At 36.4% G+C, this 18537-nt stretch overlaps 1 protein-coding gene across 1 annotated transcript; it reads right to left on the minus strand.

Moving 5' to 3' along the window:
* Positions 1-1146: 1146 nt before the first annotated feature.
* Positions 1147-11717, minus strand: LOC107077064 (uncharacterized). The gene is made up of 10 exons (XM_015344514.2): positions 11575-11717; positions 11075-11389; positions 10586-10921; positions 10378-10413; positions 8001-8066; positions 5843-5923; positions 5645-5669; positions 2291-2328; positions 2137-2174; positions 1147-1555 (listed from the first exon to the last, which is right to left on the minus strand). The coding sequence occupies exons 1-10, from the start codon at positions 11621-11623 to the stop codon at positions 1406-1408; spliced, it is 1134 nt and encodes a 377-aa protein (XP_015200000.2). The 5' UTR covers positions 11624-11717; the 3' UTR covers positions 1147-1405.
* Positions 11718-18537: the final 6820 nt, after the last annotated feature.

Below are 18537 nucleotides of genomic sequence, written 5' to 3' on the forward strand. Positions count from 1 at the left end.
AATAGCTGCTAAGCACATTCCAGTTTTTCACATAAAAATAAGTTAGGGATGTTTTTCCCTAACATCAGCTTGTCGAATCCAGCATAGTAAAAGTTGCAAACCTGATGTGCTTTTGTTCAACTCGGTAACTGTTGTTTGTTTTTTCAACACAGTGTTGGGGAACTTGCATCATGTGTTACAGCTTCAGAAACAGTTGTGCAGGGCTGTGCAAATTTTAAATTTAAACCTTCCTGAACAGCATTCAGTAAATGATTTATGTTGGAAGCAGACCTTAATATTGCTTAATGCATATTGTCATTGTGATTGTAAACATGAGGAATATAACCTGAATATAAATATTAATTTCTCCTTTTACGTTGATTCACTTCAAGTGCAGCCTTGTGGTGTTATTTTCAATTAATCATTGATGATTAAGATGATGTCTCTAGCCAAAGCAAATGGGTATTGTAATACATTTAAAATTAAAATCAATAAATATTTAATATTTATAAAATATTAAAAGCAAACAAATAAAATGTAGATTGGGATAAATTAAACCAATCACTTGATTTAGGCTCTTAAAGTACTGGTTCAATGACTGGAATATAAACCAACACAGTACACAGTAATTACAATGGGGAGATGCCAGAAAAGGTTCAGAGAATTTATGCTTCTCACATTTTAAAGGTATTTTGTTCCCTCATTGGGGAGCGTGGGAGGAAAAAAGGAAGGTAGGGTACACGAAGCAAGATACTATGAAAAATGTGACATTATAAATAATACAGTATATCAAATTTTGAGTCACAGCATTTTGAGTCACTGGTCTGTACCTCAATGTGAAAGAGTTTCAGTAAGACATTCTCTCCAGCACTGTTATCCTGCTGATTTTACAGCATCCCCCTGAGCAAACCCTTAGTTCGAATTTCCTTAGCTTTAAAAACCAGATCTTTGATTTGGTTACCCAAACTAGTTTCCAGAAATTATGATAACCAGAAGTAAGACTTTCTTTATACTTGTGCAAATGAAAATCCATCACAATCCATATTGTTTAAAATATATACAAAAGTCAATAAAATGACATACAGTAACTTTAGCATGCAAAAACACCTTTTATTATAAGAGTGTAAAGCACACTATATACAGAATAGTGTACGATAATTACAGAATCACACAAGAGGGTGTAATTAATCAGAAGTCAGACAGAAAGAAATTGTAATATAGAATTGAATCTAGAATTGATCTTTCCCAGTTAAATAACCAGTTAAATATCTGAGAAAAATTACTTTAAAGCCAAAAGAGCAACATAGTAGTTAAATGCCATACCAGTAATACAGTACATAGTATGGAAAGTATTTTGTGCGAGGTAAGCAAAATGGCCAGTTATGAGCTTAATATAAGAGTGAAACATCTCCTCTGAAGCCATCCATTAGTTGCTGCCTCTGGGCATCATCACATTAGCGTATTCATCAGTTTGACTGAAGCAAACCACTGGGGTTTTTTCTTTTGGTCTCTCAGTTCGTTTCACAGTGGCATAGCACACTTCAAAATCTGTGTGATAATCTTGCTGTTGCTGTTGCTGTGGAGATAAATAAAGAAAAGGACATTTCAGGCATTAAGACTGCTAGCAGTTCTCTTTAAAATAACAAGAGCTGTTCAGCAAGCCAGCAAAACTGCATGGTACTGAGCTAAAAAACAATATGAAAGAACCGGTAATTGAAATACCCAATTTTTAAAATTTATATTAATTATAAAATAAGAATTTAGTGTTTTATTTATAATACAAATTTTTGTTTAGGGTTGCATGGTTGCACAGTTCTTAGCATTGCTAGTTCACGGCACTAGGGCCCTGGGTTCATTTCCTGGGTTATTATTTGCATGAAGATTGCATGTTTTCCCCATGTTCGTGTGGGTTTCTGCTGGGTGCTCTGGTTTCCTCCCTCAGTCCAAAGACATACTGTTAGGTTAAATGCCTTCTGAGGAATTGGCCCTGGTATGAATGTGTATGTGTTTGTGTCTGTGTAGGCCCTGCCATGGACTGACTACTCATCCAGGGTGTATCCTGCTTTGTGCCCAATGTTTTGTAGCACAGGTTCTGGGCCACCATGACCCTGAATGTGGTGAGTGGTTATTGAAAGTGATTTGTGAGTTTTTGTTTACCATTACTGTCAGTTGATTATCTTCATTGACATTGGCATCTGTTAAAAAAGTAAGAGATTTCAGCATTGGTAAACAGAGATTATTACATACAGGTGGAGTCAAATTTTTCACTTTCAATTTATTTCCCAAAGTATTTTTAATATACTGTACTTACAAATGCAAGGCTCCAAATTGTTTTCACATTGCTGATCCCTTGGAAAGGATTTAAAAAAATTAGAATATATATACACATTTACTAAATATTTCCCATAAAAATAGTCCAAATATCAATGGATATAAAGATTTATAGATACAGTTGTGAGAAAATGTTTGTGAACCCTTAGGAATTATATGGATTTCTGCATGAATGGCTCCTATAATGTCTTATTTAACAAACAACACACAACATTTTACATAGCCATATCTTTATTGAACAAATGGTTTTAACAATCAAGGTCATTGATGGAAAAAGTATGTGAACCCTTATATTTAGTAACTAGTGGAACCTCCTTTATCGGCAATAACCTCAACCAAATGCTTTCTGTAGCTGTTGATCAGACCTGCACAGCGATTAGGAGATATTTTAGCCCATTCTTCTATACAAAACTGTTTCAGTTCATATATAGTTTTGTGATGTCTTGCTTGAACAGCCTGCATCAGATCATGCCACAGCATCTCAGTGGGATAGAGATCAGGACTCAGACCATTCTAAAATATGGAATTTCTTCTGTTTGAGCCACTCTGTTGTTGATTTACTCCTGTGTTTTGGATCAGTGTCATGTTGCATGACCCAATTTCTTTTGAGTTTTAGATCACAGTCAGACACCCTGACATTCTGCTGTAGAATTTCCTGATACAACTTAGAATTCATTGTTCCCTAAATTATTGCAAGCCATCCACTCTCTGAGGTAGCAAACCAGCCCCACACCATTATACTCCCTCAAACATGCTTCACAGTTGGGATGAGATTTTGTGTTTCTATGCAGTGTTTTGTTTTCTCCAAACATAACGCTGTGTACATTTACCACAAAGTTCAACTTTTGCCTCATCTGTCAACAGAACATTGTTCCAGTAGTGCTGTGGAACATCCAGGTGGTCTTTAGCAAACCTGAGATGGGCAGTAATGTTTTTTTTGGAAAGCAGTGGTTTCCTCCATGGTAACCTCCCATGAACACCACACCATTGTTTTTCTTATGGTAGACTCATGAACAAAGACATTTTCAAATGCAAGAGATGCCTGCAGATCCTTACCTTAGGGTAAGGACTAAGCCCTTGCACTGATCTTTGTAGGACACCCACTCCTAGGGAGAGTAGCAACGGTGCTGAATTTCTTCCATTTGTAAACTCTGTGGACTGATGGAGGCCCAAGTCTTTAGAAATCCTTTCGGAACCCTTTCCAGTCTTATGAGTTTCAACAACTCTTCTTCTGAGGTCCTCTGAAATCATTTTGATCAGGCCATACTGCACAGAATTCCGTTATGAAGAGCATGTAACCAAAATTGTATATTTTTTATACAGCAGGGCAGGTCAATCCCACACCAGAAATTGATTGGAACACCTGACTCACTGATTTTAATACCTGACTCCAATTACCCTCTTTTCAAGATGTCATTATCCTAGAGGTTCACATACTTTTTCCATTGTAGCGGCAATGCTTGTTAATAAGACAGAATTAAGTGTTGCTGTGCTTTCCCAAATGAGGCCCCATCTCTCTCTTCATCTCTGTGGTGCAGTCACAGAGAAACTATTCATGCAGGCTGATTTAAGGTTTCCTTTGATAAGGAACAGCTCCCAAATGGGGATGCACTTAGCTAAGCCTGGCTATCATGATCAATGGTCATCCATTGGTGCCTATCTGTCTAGGGAGTGCCAGATGGACATCTGGACTGCATTCCTAAGTGTCAGGAGTAAGTGACTCATATCTCACCTTGATCAACCAATCAGGGACTGGAAGGGCCGAGTAACCCACGTGGGTCTCTGATGCCCATGAAACTTTCAGCCTATGAGTGAGCTGAAGTTCCTCCAGGTAAAAACAGGCAACACAGAGCTCCCAGGGACTATTCTAAGGAGAATTTTAAGGAGAATTCCAGGGGTTCGAGACAATTCCAGGGCAGTACGTCCCAGGAGCAGAAAGGCTCCCAAAGGCAGGACATTCTCACAGCGCGCCTCCTGACCATCCTGAGACTCAGCCCGGACAACCACGGAACGGCCAGTGTGTCCGAGTGCCAGAACTTTCATCTGTTCTAAGAGTCTAGAGCGGAGGTTGCCAGAGAGTAACCAGAGGATCCACCCGAGGTTAGCATCAGCAGCAAGCCTCGTGAACAGGTCGGAACTGTGGACAGTATTCAGAACTAGCGCTTCATCAGGAATGAACCGGTCCTCTTCCTGACCTGCTGGGACCCACAGTCATCTTTTCTCCTGAGTACAACTTTGCTAGTTAAAGCCAACACTAACTAGCCGGTCTTCAGGGAGCACAGCACAGCTTGGCACCTAGCCAGAGAGCGCGGATTGGACAGCAACAGCCTGCAACTGTTTCTTTGTGCCCGCAGGAGATCTGAATCCCCAGAGATTGGATGAGTATTCAACTTCAATGCATTACAGCTCGATAATTCAATTGTTATCCCAACAAGTTGATATCAATTTAATTCCTAAGAGTTATGTATTTGTTTTGAGTATCTAATGTAGAAGTTATAACCAAGTTAATTTACGAAACAGTCTAAATTAATGATATAGCGAACGTATGTCCTCTTCATATATGTAACTCTTTGTGACTGAATGAATATATATCTTTTGTATTCTGATAACCCTCATGATAAGATCTGTTAGATTTATATGCATATTTTATGTATTAATAAATGTATTCTTGTGTATTAGTACCTGTGCGTGTGCGTTGTTTGAGTTATACCGCGAAGTTGTATTCTAAAGCCATCAAAAGAATCATTTTGTGACTTACCGCTACAATTAATAATTGTTCCAGTAAATGCCCAAACCCTACAGAACTGGTGCCTCGTGAGAGCACACTACACCATCAATGATCTTGATTGTTTAAGCCATTTGCGATATGACAATGTAAAATGTTGTGTGTGTTGTTTGTTGAATAAGACTGTCTTTATTTATTTTTATGACTTAGATGGAGATCAGATCACATTTTAGGAGCCATTCATGCAGAAATCCAGATAATTCCAAAGGGGTCACACACTTTTTCTCACAACTGTATGTAAAAACTTTTACATATCTGTTTACAAAAGTGTTTTTACAACTCAGATGTCCTTTTCATTATGTTTTCCCTGAAAAATTAATTTGTTATTTATTAAACATTACTAAAAGCATTTCTCATTTTATATAATGTATTATTTTGCAAGATATTCAAATTGAGAATAAATTCTCATTTACAATGATGGCCCGGAGAGCCATTTATACTACAAGGCATTTACAGCAGGCATGGACGTACAGTACAATGAAATTCAGAAAGACTTCATTGCAGCTAAAGAAACTCCAGGAAGAGAAAGATTACAAATTGATTACTCACCTTCCTCTGTGATGTTGGTTTCTTTCTGTAAATAAAAGGCACAGACAGTGGAACAAATGCTACCATTTAAATAGAGACGCCCTGTGATTTTCTTTCAATCAATATAATTAGTTTATTACATAATGTATTTTAACAAGAGTTTTAAAACTACAAGCTGAAATCTAAATAGCCTTTTACAATAAAGAAGGATTGACGCACCATGTATGAAAAAGAGTGATGTCAGAATGACTGCTGCCAACACAAAGAGTAATAATCCAGTAGCTATCCCGATGTAGTGTTCTGTAAAAAAAAAAGCATAAATACATGTAAATAAAAAGATTAGGTGGATCAAGAAAATCTCTGAAAAAAAGACAGTTCATATAATTAGGAAAAGAAAAAATAATATTTTGTCACACCATGTTGAACAGCTGATCTGAACCAATACAAGATCAGTTGTCAGAGCACCTACTAGAGGGAACAGCTGTGTTGATCTAGTGTTATAAAAAAATCATGAAATGCGAGGAAAACAGAAGTGAATGAAACATCAAGGTTGTTTTAATCATAAGCTAGTTATCCTTGAAGTACATTTTGAGCAAGGATGAGCGAAATCAAAAGTGCAGATTTTATTACTTTGGAAACACATACAGTAACTTTTATTCCAAAAGTAAGTAAATTCTAGATTAAAAAGCAGTGGCCCAATTTGTTTAAGAATTCAAACCGAAAAAATGTTTTGAGAAAGAAAGATTTAAAATGATTGAAACAAAACATGATCCTTTTAAAAGAGAATAAAATGAATTACAAGCACAAGTTAGAAAGGCCAAGAGAGAGAAAAACTAATCAAAGCTTAATTAAACATAATAGGTTCTTTAAGGAAATGATTGCACATTGCAAGTGCAAGCAAACACCCAGGATAACAACAGGGAACTTCTAGACAATGAAAACAAAATAACCATTGAAATACTACATACTAAACAAACAAACAAACAAATAAATAAATACATAAATATGGGGTGAAATAAGGAGTTCACTCAAATGTTTGCACAGAAAGAAAAAATGACAACATGGCTTCAGCTGTGCAAGTGTGTAGCCCTGTATTAAGCACTTATTTTATCAATATAATAGCAACTGAGGTGTTTCAAGGACTAGAGGAATTTAAGACAGATCTCCAAAAGCCTGATGGTATTTGTCTAATTAACCTTAAGGAAACATGAGATGCCTCTCCACAGTTGCTTAAGATAGGAGCCTATACAAAAAAAATGAACACATTAATTATAGATCAATAAGTCTGACAAATATTATATGTAAATGTATGCAAATTATACATTAAACTAAACTGGAGGATCACCTACCTGTATAAGGAAATAAGAATAGAGGATAGCTCACATGAATTTAGAAAAGGCAGGTTTTCCTTAACTGATGTGATAGAGTTCTTTGAGCAACCATTGAACATGCAGTAATAGACACACAACATGTAGAGTAATAAAGGATATGTGGAATCACCAAAGGTGTGTATTCAAGTTCCTCATAAAAGATAGTTCTCAAATTACAGGTTGCAGGCATTTAGTGAAATCAGAGAGTTTGGGCAATGTACAGTATAGACAACAATGAGTAAAGATAAGAGGTAAATGCCAAAATTCAGGCTACCGTATGTACTATAACTAATGGAGTACCACAGGGAACTATATTACACCCACTGCTCTTCCTAATTTATATTAATGATTGATTTTAGTGTATTTAGCTAGTACGTTTAGATTTTTAAAATATAATAAGTAACTTTTTTAAAATACTGCTTCTATACATTGGAGGACGCAGAACAGTTAAATAATCAATACTGTATTTGACTGCATTACTTTTACTGCATTCTTGTCTGTCATTTGGAAGGCAACTATACTGGACATTTCCAAGAGATGCACCCAGCAACACAACAGAAGCATTTCTGTCAACAACACAGAGACGCTTTCCTGATTGTGTCTATTCGCCATCATGTTGTCCTGAGCTGTAAGGAAATTAACATTACAAGCAATAGAATTTTATTATATCATATATACAGTATATATATGCTCTCTGATGGACTGGCATTACATCCAGGTTATTATCTTGCCTTGCACCTGTTGCTTGCCAGCTCTGGCTTCCCCATGACCCTGAATTGGGTGAAGTGGTTAGAAAACAGAGGAATGGATTTGTATTCTTTATTAGGAACACTGGCTGCTTCACATTTACAATGTCTTCAATAAGCACAATCTATACAGGACACAGTCTCTAGAACAATTCATTACTAGTGAGTGAAACCTTAGTCATCGCAATACATTTGGGAATACTCTTATAGTGCCTAGTGGCAGATTTGGGCTTCCATTTGACCCTTTCAACTGATACTTACTTGATCCAGATGTGTAGACTCCTAAATGTTTGTCACTTGTAACAAGGTCAGCATCTGTCAGAAATACTAATGCAGAAAAAAATACAACTGTTGATCTTTTATGTTAACAGCTCCTTGGATGTTATTTATATTTTAGATAATGAACAAGTTAGGTTTGATGGTCATCAGTATTATTTACAAAAACAATAAGTATTAGGTCTTATACTGGGTTTAAATCATGTAATTTTATTTAATCATTAAAACTCCAATGGCACTTTTCAATAGAGTAGTGGTGTTCTGTGACAGTCTATTTCTATTCGTCAGTTTTTTGGTTTTGCTTTTAAGTAGATCTTAACTAGGGGGATGGGAGTAGTAAATGCAACATAATACACAATAAGTGAGTAGTGTGCATAGAATATGTTAATACATGTGCAGTGATATTTCTAGCAGAATCTGTGGAGAATAAAAAAACTGTTGTTGTCTTCACTCCCTTCCCTAGTTTTCTGATCTACAGATTGGATGAAGCGTATGTATTAGTTTATTTTGTCTTTTCTTGGGGTTCCAGAGGAGTGACACTCCTTTTTCTGAGGCTTTCAGTTTGCTAGAGCCACTGTTCCATTTTACTTCAGCTGGCTCTTTCCTGTAGTGTATACAAAAGTGCCATTTTGTGTTAAGCATGCTGACTTCCAGTGTCTTCCATTGAGAACAACTGAGCACAGGAAAAGCACTGAAGTGACTGAACTGAACTTTGCTGAAGTGGCTTTTGTGATGTGGTGCATGTAATTGTTTTTTTTTTCCTTAATTTCAATTCTTTTTGTTCTCTGTGCTCTATGCTTAATTTGTGTCCTTTGCTTTGACCAATCTGGAGATTAATGAGGTGCACTACTAATTAATTTAATAAGCTCCACTTCTAATTAATTTGACAGAGAGAGATTCCTAAGGTAATCCTATAGGATGGGGTGCATAAAAACACTGTGAGGTTATTTCCTGGTGATGTAGTGTTCAACACACAGACAGCTTGTCAGAGATTTTGGCATGTGCACCAAGGCGAGTGCTAGAACGAGGTCCATTAGTTCAACACTGAAATGTTCATTTCAGAGCAGCAATATAATTTTTATTTTGTGGTAACCCAAATTGTGCAAAACAAAAAATTAAAAAATTCTACATGAGGTTTTACTACTGCATTACACATTTGAACATAATGTATGTTGAAATAAATTATACACTTTAACTGTATATCTTATATTTCTGTTTATTATATGAAAATGACATAGTGTGTAAACATAAGCAAATAAGTTTATATTTCCTACATAGCTTGTTCAAGCTAGGTACTTACCAATTAATATTAATGCAGTGGTTCCTGTTCTTGTTACACAAATGGAACACCCTGTACTCTTTTGTCTAATGTTCAACTTTAAAGAAATGTTGCTGTAGAACTGTATTATATGTCCAACTGTATATATTTTAAAAACTGACCAAGATAGGTTTGATGGTTGTCAGTACTGTTTCTTGGAGTACAAAGTACTGAGTTTAAATAATGTAATTTTATGTTATCATTAAAAATACCATGGCACTTTTCAAAAGAGTGGTGGTGTTATATTTTAGTCCTTTCTAGTAGACATACATGGAAACTAAGGGGAACAACTAAGGGACTTTTAACTAAGTCAATTGTTAATAATTTGTTATTTGTTTAGTGTACGTTTTTAAATAGGTGTTTGCATTTTCTGTTTGCCATCTGTTTATTTAACATGCTGTGCCAGGAACAAAGACATTATGTTTCCTTGCTCAATAGTTCCTAACTATAGTGCTGTCAACGTTTATCAATTTTCTTGCTAAGCAAGCTGGTATAAGGAGCTGAATTAATAATTTTAACAATTAATTACTTTACTATTTAACTTTCAAACATATCAGCCTTATCTATTAATCTGAATACTTTTAATACAGTGTTTTGTTGCTGTTGTACAGCATATTTTTCACTTTGATTTTATATACTGTAATATGTTAATATTCAACTCTGTAGTATCCTAGAAAGTTTAATACATTTAAAATTGCTATAGTATCAGAATATTTGTATCATGAAATGTGTGTATTTGAAACTGAGTAACTGAGAAAGTAACCAGAATGATAGAGCACATTTGTAATAGCTCTTGGTTTACCTACTGGAGATTATGTAAAAAGAATAGAAAAAGAAGAAAAGAAGATTTCAAATAATCTATTGATATTTATTATTGTGCAAACTCCAGAATAAAAACCACATTGAACTAAAACGGAACACATTTGAAAAAGTATTAAAATTAAATTTGTGTTACATCCATATAAGAGTCATGAACTGAAAACAAACAGTAACAGACTTTGATATGCAGTATTATTAAAGAAATTTCAAGAATTTCTTACTCACAAGTGGCTGACAAGGGCTCTTCTGTCACATTGAACCCTGCAAAAAGGATAAAACCTTCAGCCATAAAGTTTAATTATTAGCTTATTGAACCATAAAAGCAAATTTATAGCCTACAGGCCTTTATTTTGGAGTTCTAAACTCAAATTGAAAATACTGTACTTTTCTTAAGATTTAAAGGGGTAAACAAAGTTACAGTACTGTGACAAACCTGCACTGTTCCAATTTATGTCCACTTTGATATTCTTGCTGCGTCGTGAGGTCACTGCTCTGTCCTCTAAATTCAGTTCCACACTGCAACTGAACAGGATCTCAGGACTCATCCTGTCCTCTGTCCTTGTCAGTAATGTCTTCTCTGGCACAGTGAGCTGACAGGTTTTAGATTCCTTGCTGTATATTATTGATGAAAAAGGTTGTTTAGCTTGGCCACTGTAGAAGAAACAGCGTATTCCAGTCTCGGAGTGACAGAGTACTTGAACAGAACGTTCGTCCTTTATCACTTTATGGTCCACTTGAATATGAGGTCTTCCATATTTACTGAACGTGTCTGTAAAGAACGAAGCAGAAGTTCCATCAAGCAATGTATTTTGCATAGAAAGAACATGGGTTGAATAATACAAAGTTATCCACAACTATTCCTGAATAAAACTATTCCTTTTAAAATGTATTTTAAAATGATAGCAGCAAAAAGAAAACTCACCAAACACTGTCACTTTTTCAGCTTTGCTGCGCTGTGAACTTTTCAGCTGTCCATCCATTTTGAATTCCACAGAACAGCTCAGAGACACCTCAGTACTATCCCCAAAGTCCCTGTCCTCCACCAGCTCCTCAACAGACAGAGAGAGGTGACACTGCCCATACTGTTCTCTGTATGGCACTGATCTGAAAGGGACCGCACTCCCATCCATGTAGAAATGGCAGCGGATTCCTCTTTTTGCTCCACAGCGTATGCTTATATCATCACCTATGTAATAATGTTTCAAGTGTACTTCAACTTCAGGTTTTTCAGACAGGCCTGTCAGTAAAATTCAGTTGTTTATTAATTGAATTGAATATATAACTTTTAACAATACTTTAATTTAAAACAAGAATATTTGTAAGGACAAATTAGACATAATCAACTGCAAATATGTCTCCAGCACAAATGCAATATTCAGCACAAATACAGCATAAGTATATTTCCAGTACATTCACAAGTACCTTTAAATATATATCCAACAGCATGCATATAGTTGTCCCAACTGCTCATTTCAAGATGTACCAGAGAGTATTTTGTTGTTCATCAGGCTCATTTACTGCATCTTTTACAGAAAATGCCCTGCCCTTTATATTGTCAAAACTGGAAGAAGACTGACCACGTTTGAGGGAACAAATTAGGGCAGTGAGGAACAAAGATATGTTCAAGTTTCCCCAACAGATAATTCTGCATTTGTCAAAGTAATGGACTCTCCAGGACTTACTCAAGAAGTCTATTTTCTAAATGTCTTCATTAATCATCTCCCATTTGATTCCAAAGCAGCAATATTATTTTGTAACATAGTACAGAAAACATCACAAAAAAGTATGTTTTTTCTGAATTCAATATAAATTAAATATTAAACATTATATTAAATGACTTAAATATAATTAAGTATTACTAGCACATAAAAGAATTATACCATAACATACCCTTGTTTTAATTCTTTATGCTAACATTTTCTTTCCTTTTTTTTTCATCCTGATTGTGACGATCGAGTCCCTCTGGAGCTCCACGAATTACAGTACAGTACATCACCAGTTTGACAATTCATCCCTCATCTCCAATTCCAGTGTTCCAGATGTTATCCAGTACTCACTCCAAACACAGTCATTTCACCCAGCGTCTTACTGTTTGTAATTTGATAACTGATCTTTTAACAAGAAAATTTTGTATAATCTTTGTGTGTTCATTGCTACTGTTGCTTGTTCAGAGAACTTTAACATTTAGATAAGCAAAAGCTACCTTTTCTAAAAACATGTTGACTATCCTCTAAATTCTTATATCCTAATAGCTTAATTTCAAATTACATGTAAAAAAAGAGTGTCTTTATTATCCCCAAGAGGGGCAAGTTGTCAAACTTGGGTCAGACTTATTGGTAATTATTTTGTTCAATTTTGTCATCTTTTTGATGGATGGGCATTACAGTAATAATTCACTGTTGGCTACTATCCCTGTCTTAGTGAGTACAGGAAGACTTAGTTATGGGGTAATGAATAACATCTCTTCTTTCGTAAGCACAATTGGCAAAACATCATGAGGCACTGAAAATGTATTCATCATGTACTGTATGCTTTCAGTTCACAAAACACTTCTGTTTATATGCTAATATGATTTGTTTTGGGATTTGGATTTCAAGAAAAAAAATACGGTAATTGTATATTTTGTAGCATTAGATGAGATAAATCAATTAAAAATAGTTTCATTGAATATTGCAGTTTATAAAAATTACAGTTGTAATAATGAATGAATGTGCTTTTGGCATTGTGCCAAAATAAACTGTGATTAAAATCTTTCCTTATTAATTTACATTTACATGGATAAGCATGCTTTATTTGTTTAGAAAATATATGAAGCATAATTAAATCATGAAAACATACAACATACCTTTTGTCCCCATGGAAACTGAAAATTGATAAAGTATGCCAGTTATAATCTGGATACAGTACAGTAATTTATAATAACAAACACAGAGCAAACTGTACCTGTAAATCCTTGTCTCACTTCAGTGGCAACTGTAATTTTAAAATACGATATTAAAATTCAGGAAAATTCCAAAACACACCTTAAATTACAATATAAATTAACATTAAACAATCTAATTAAAACAACCTGTAATGATTTAATTAAATCACCAAAAGTGTCTCTGTAACAGTTTTAATACATACAAGTGATCTATCGTGTACTCACTTAAAATATAGAACAACGCAAAAGACATCATGTTATTATGAGGTTCAAAGGTCCAGATGATCAAAAGTATAATGAAGGCAAAGATGTAGAAACTTGTGTGGTGAATGAGAAATCAAAACAGGCAGCAACATGTTTCTGCAGAACAGGAAACTTGAAATAAACCCTCACAGTGGATACGTCTGAAATTATGTGGTCTTGCTTGAAGGGTATAAGGGTAAAAAACAACAAATCTTATATAAACAAACTTCATACAGTTAAAATAGACATTTCCTGAAATGAAATAAAACAATCCAAAAATAAATTCTGTCATATTACTGTACATACAAAGCAGCAACAACTTCTTGATCTTATTTAAAGAAACTGTTCAAAGTATCTGTTGAAAAAAATTGATAAAGAAAACAATTTTTGCTTGATTAATCTTTCGATAAAAGCTTATTTCTCATTCTAAGCACTAGAGAAGAAAGAGGATGTAGTATGGAGGAATTATTTAGGTTCTACAGATTTACTTCTTATTTAATAATTGAGTGGACCTGAAGCTGTGTTTTAAATTTACATATTTATATGAACATTTGCCATATCTGTGTTTTTCAGGGGTGGGGCAGTTACTGTATATATCTGTCAATTACCTGAAACTCCAAGTCACAAGGGACCCCATATATCTTACAAAATGTGCACATGCACTACGACTCATAACAGAGAGACTGTTGTCTGACCTTTTAAGAACATTTTTATATTCCACTACCTTTCAAGTGTGCCGCTGCAAACTTCCTATGGGATCAGAGTACTCGATGCATTAAACTAGCTGGTGTTTCATGCATGCCAAATGGTAGTGCCTGGTACTAGTACAGACCTTCAGGGGTAACAGACACTCTCTTTTCCTTTGAGTCATCAGCCAAAGTAACCTGCAAATAATCTTTTGTTAGGTTGAGAGTGGTAATATGTCAAGCCTACTGTATCAGTCAAAGGGCAGTCTCTCGTCCTTCAGATGAGACATAAAACTGAGGTCCTGGCTCTCTGTGGTCATAAAAAATCCCAGGGTCTTTTTAAAAAAAGGTGGAAGTGTTACCCCAGCGTCCTGGACAAATTTCCCATTGGCCTTTACTAATCATGCCTTCCTAATAATCACCATCTGAGAACTGGCTTTATCACTCTTTTCTCCTCCCCACCTACAGCTGATATGTGGTAAAGATATTGGCGCATTATGGCAGCCGTCACATCATCCAGGTGGGGCTCCACATTGGTGGTGGAGGGGAGTCCAGAGTGTCCAGAAGAGCACTGTATAAGAAATTATTATTATTATTATTATTATTATTATTATTATTATTATTATTATGTCAAACTGCTTTATACCATATGGTCTTTATACCATAGGATTTTGTGAGAAAGATACTGAGATAGTTATAAAGCTAAATTAAAAAAGATAACAGCTACACTAGTCTTAATACTTTAAAAGTTTATTTAATATGGTGATAAATCTGGTATTCTGCTGGACAACTAAAAGTCATGTCATGTCATTTGCCATACCGCTTTATACCATACGGCGTCGTGGAAAGCCGGAGCCTATCCGGCAAGCAATGAGCGCAAGGCAGGGTACACCCTGGATGGGACACCGGTCCATCGCAGGGCAAGTGTAAGTCAATCATACGTTTGGACAATTTGGAGGCCATGGTAATGGCCGAGGGAGAAATTTGGCCCGGACACAGGAACTCTACTCTTATCGAGAAATGCCCGGAGATCTTTACTGACCACTGAGATTCAGGACTTCGGTTTAACGTCTAATCCAAAAGACAGCACCCTCTACTGTATAGTGTCCCCACCACTATACTGGGGCATTATGACCCACACAGACCTCAGGGTGAGCGCCGCCCGGTGGTCCCACTAGCACCACTTCCAGCAGCAACCATAGCTTCCCAGGAGGTCTCCCATCCAGGTACTGACCAGGCTCAACTTAAGTTAAGAGCTGCAATGTGATATGGCTGCTGGCTATTATTATTATTATTATTATTATTATTATTATTATTATTATTATTAATACTATTATTATTATCATTATTATTATTATTATTAAGCCATATCTAGTTGCTCAATCAGCTCATCAAGCCAAAGTTTGGATTTAAATCAAATTTGAGATTTGATTTAACTTTCGAAAAACGTTGCAAAATCTGAAGCTTCCATCAGGTTTAGGTACAGTACCAGCACTATGTTGGTCAACCATTCACCCTTCAATAGTCCCATTATTGATTACTTCACAGGTTGTATCTTAACAACCATCTAGTACTCAGTAAGGACTAAGTGAGTTTAGCCTCGACAAATGGAGAACATCTTTTTTCCAAGAATTATTTTATGTTCTGAGTACCGAAGTTGTGCCAAACTTAAGCTATCCAAATGTACTGCCAAATTAACTAATTAAGTTCTTCAGCTAATGGGTCAAGAGTTAAATGGACCATCAAAACTTCACATTTATAACATTTAGCATGTTTATGTGGTATGCTTGCACTTTCGTATACTCGTTGTTGCACATTGTAATTTACTGGGCTGATTTTTTCCACTACTACAGATCTTTCCACATTGCTGGGAATTTAAATTGTTGGAACCAAAACAAGAACTGCCTCACTGGGCTGAAATTCACAAAGCGACACTGGATAATAATAGCTTCTTTGCTGATCGTGCCCTCATTCCATGTATTCCTTTACTATTGAGATGTCTCCTAGTGTACAAGAGCTCATGGGGAGAGAAATCAGTCAAAGACTATCTAACTAGAGAAAAGGCAGTGACTGATCCTCATTACGACAATCCCATTCCTTAGCTTTACGGAACATACTTTTCAAAGTCTTGTTAAAGGTATCGACCAATTATAGGTAAGAGGATCAGTATACTGTGACAGTGTGGTTGTGGAGCCATTATTTTGGGCTACCTCCTAAACTAATCTTCAACCTTTTTAATAATTCCTGGACAATAGAACAAAGTCAAAATTAGTTCAAGTGTCCTCGTAAAAGATTGCAGATGGCTTCTCCCACCTAAAAGTGGGAGCAAGTAAAAGTGATTCCAGTCCATTGCTCCTTTGTAAACCAATTTCTTGCTACTTTCCTCTCAAAAGTCTTCAAATATGCTTCTACTTTGTCTAGTGATCTCATTTGTTCTTGTGAGTTGAGGCAGAGTCCCAAAGAGAAGTGTATAATTAATACAACATTTATTTGTAAATACAACAAAAATTAAAATGAAATAAAATAAACCTACAGTAGCTCATGTGTTCAGCATTGAACTCACTAAATCAAATTAAGTTAGGGATGTGTTTCACCTTGACATCAACATGTTGAATCTATCATACTAGAAGTCAGACTCCAGTATTTACCTTTTTGCCTTTTGTATTCACTGTCAGTAGGTAACATGATGGACATGTTCTTTTGTAAGGAACTGAAGAGATGGAAATCACTGGGCACCAGACATGTTCACTGGTACAGCTAGCAAACCATAGTCTGTTGTTATCTCATGTCTGTCTATGTTCTATGTAGATCTACATGTATGTCTATGTAGAAAGTTCTTCTGAATTACAGATTCAACTCTTAACTGTTGTTTGTTTGTTTAATGTTGTGTTTGAGTACAAGCATCTCTGAGTGATATAATCATGCATCATCTGTTCCAGAAATGTGTTGAAAACATGCTATTTGCTCCAGAAACAATTCAAGGCAGTGCAAACGTAAATTTAATTATCCCTGAACAGCATTCAGTACATGATTCATACATATAATACATTTAAAATGTAAATTGATTGATGAATTGTAAAATAATATAAGTGAAAAAATTCAACGTAGATTTGAATAAATTAAACAAAAAATTGAATTAGCATCGTACGGGGACTGTTTGGACTTAGAGGAGTACACGTCATCTGTCATTGGCTAAATCAGCAAGTGTGCAGATGATGCTGTGATCACTATGTCTGTCACTATTCAACCTAACCAGAAGCCCTGGTTGAACTCTGAGGTCCGTTAGCTGCTGAGGGCTCGAAATGCTGCATTTAAATCTGGCGACAGAGCTGCACTCAAAGCAGCTAGGGCCAATTTAACCAGCGGCATCAGGGAAGCAAAATCAGCCTACGCCCTGAGGATTCAGGAGCACTTTGTGGACAAGAACCCAAGGCAGATGTGATGGAAGTGGCAGGGCATACTGTACATCACTGGCTACAAAAGAAGAAACAACAGTGTTGATGATGGGAATGTGTCCCTGCCCAATATGCTGAACATATTCTATGCCTGGTTCGAGGCACTCAACACAACCCTGGCCCTGAAAGCAGTGCCTCCCTCAGGCGACCAGGTGCTGTCTGTCTCCCTAGCTGACGTAAGGAGGACTCTGGCAAGAGTTAACACACGGAAGGCTGCAGGTCCAGATGGCATCAAAAGCCGCGTGCTAATGGAGTGCGCTACTGAGTTAGCGGAGGTCTTCACTGACTTTAACACCTCCCTGGGTCAGGCTATTCTCCCAAAATGCTTCAAATCAACCATCATCACCCCGGTTCCCAAGAAATCACCAGTATCCAACCTCAATGACTATCACCCCGTCGCACTCACCCCGGTCATTATGAAGTGCTTCAAGAGACTAGTTATGTCACACATCAAGACCTCTATCTCATCCTCACTAGACCCGCACCAGTATGCCTATCGCCACAATAGATCCACCAAAGATGTGTTTGCCGCTGCAGTACATCTGGCCCTGACCCATCTGGAGGGCAAAGACTGTTATGTCAGAAAGCTGCTCATAGACTTTAGTTTAGCATTCAATTCCATCACCTCCCAACAACTGGTACACAAGCTGTCCTCACTGGATCTGAACATTCCACTGTGCAACTGGGTCCTGGACTTCCTGACCAACAGGCCCCAGGCTATCCATGGTAACACTTCCCACACCATAGTTCTGAACACTGGTGTACCACAAGGCTGCTGACCCACGACTGTGTAAGCCAAATACAGCAGTAATCATATCATGAAGTATGCTGACGACACCACAGTTATGGGCCGTTTATTCATTTATTTATCTACTCATACACTATTTTATTCTTATTTATATAAAGTACCTATAATACCTCAACAGTTGCTAACTGACTGCCACTCACCCCCGGTGTGTTGTTCTGTGCCATTATTCTGATTGTTCTAGTGTATTGTGTATTGCTTATTGTTCTAGTGTATTGTGCACTGCGGCCCAGGAGGAACTAGATTTCATTGTCTATTGTACATTGTATAAGT

Source organism: Lepisosteus oculatus, chromosome 2 (genome assembly GCF_040954835.1).
Source record: "Lepisosteus oculatus isolate fLepOcu1 chromosome 2, fLepOcu1.hap2, whole genome shotgun sequence".
In the NCBI taxonomy this organism is placed as follows: Eukaryota; Metazoa; Chordata; class Actinopteri; order Semionotiformes; family Lepisosteidae; genus Lepisosteus; species Lepisosteus oculatus.

Coding starts and splice junctions, on each gene's coding strand:
- LOC107077064 (XM_015344514.2), bottom strand. CDS start 11,623: ATGAGCAGTTGGGACAACTATATGCATGCTGTTGGATATATATTTAAA. Junction 10,922..11,074: donor TGAAAAAGTGACAGTGTTTG/GTGAGTTTTCTT, acceptor CGTTCTTTACAG/ACACGTTCAGTAAATATGGA. Junction 5,924..8,000: donor AGTCTACACATCTGGATCAA/GTAAGTATCAGT, acceptor TTTTTTTTACAG/AACACTACATCGGGATAGCT.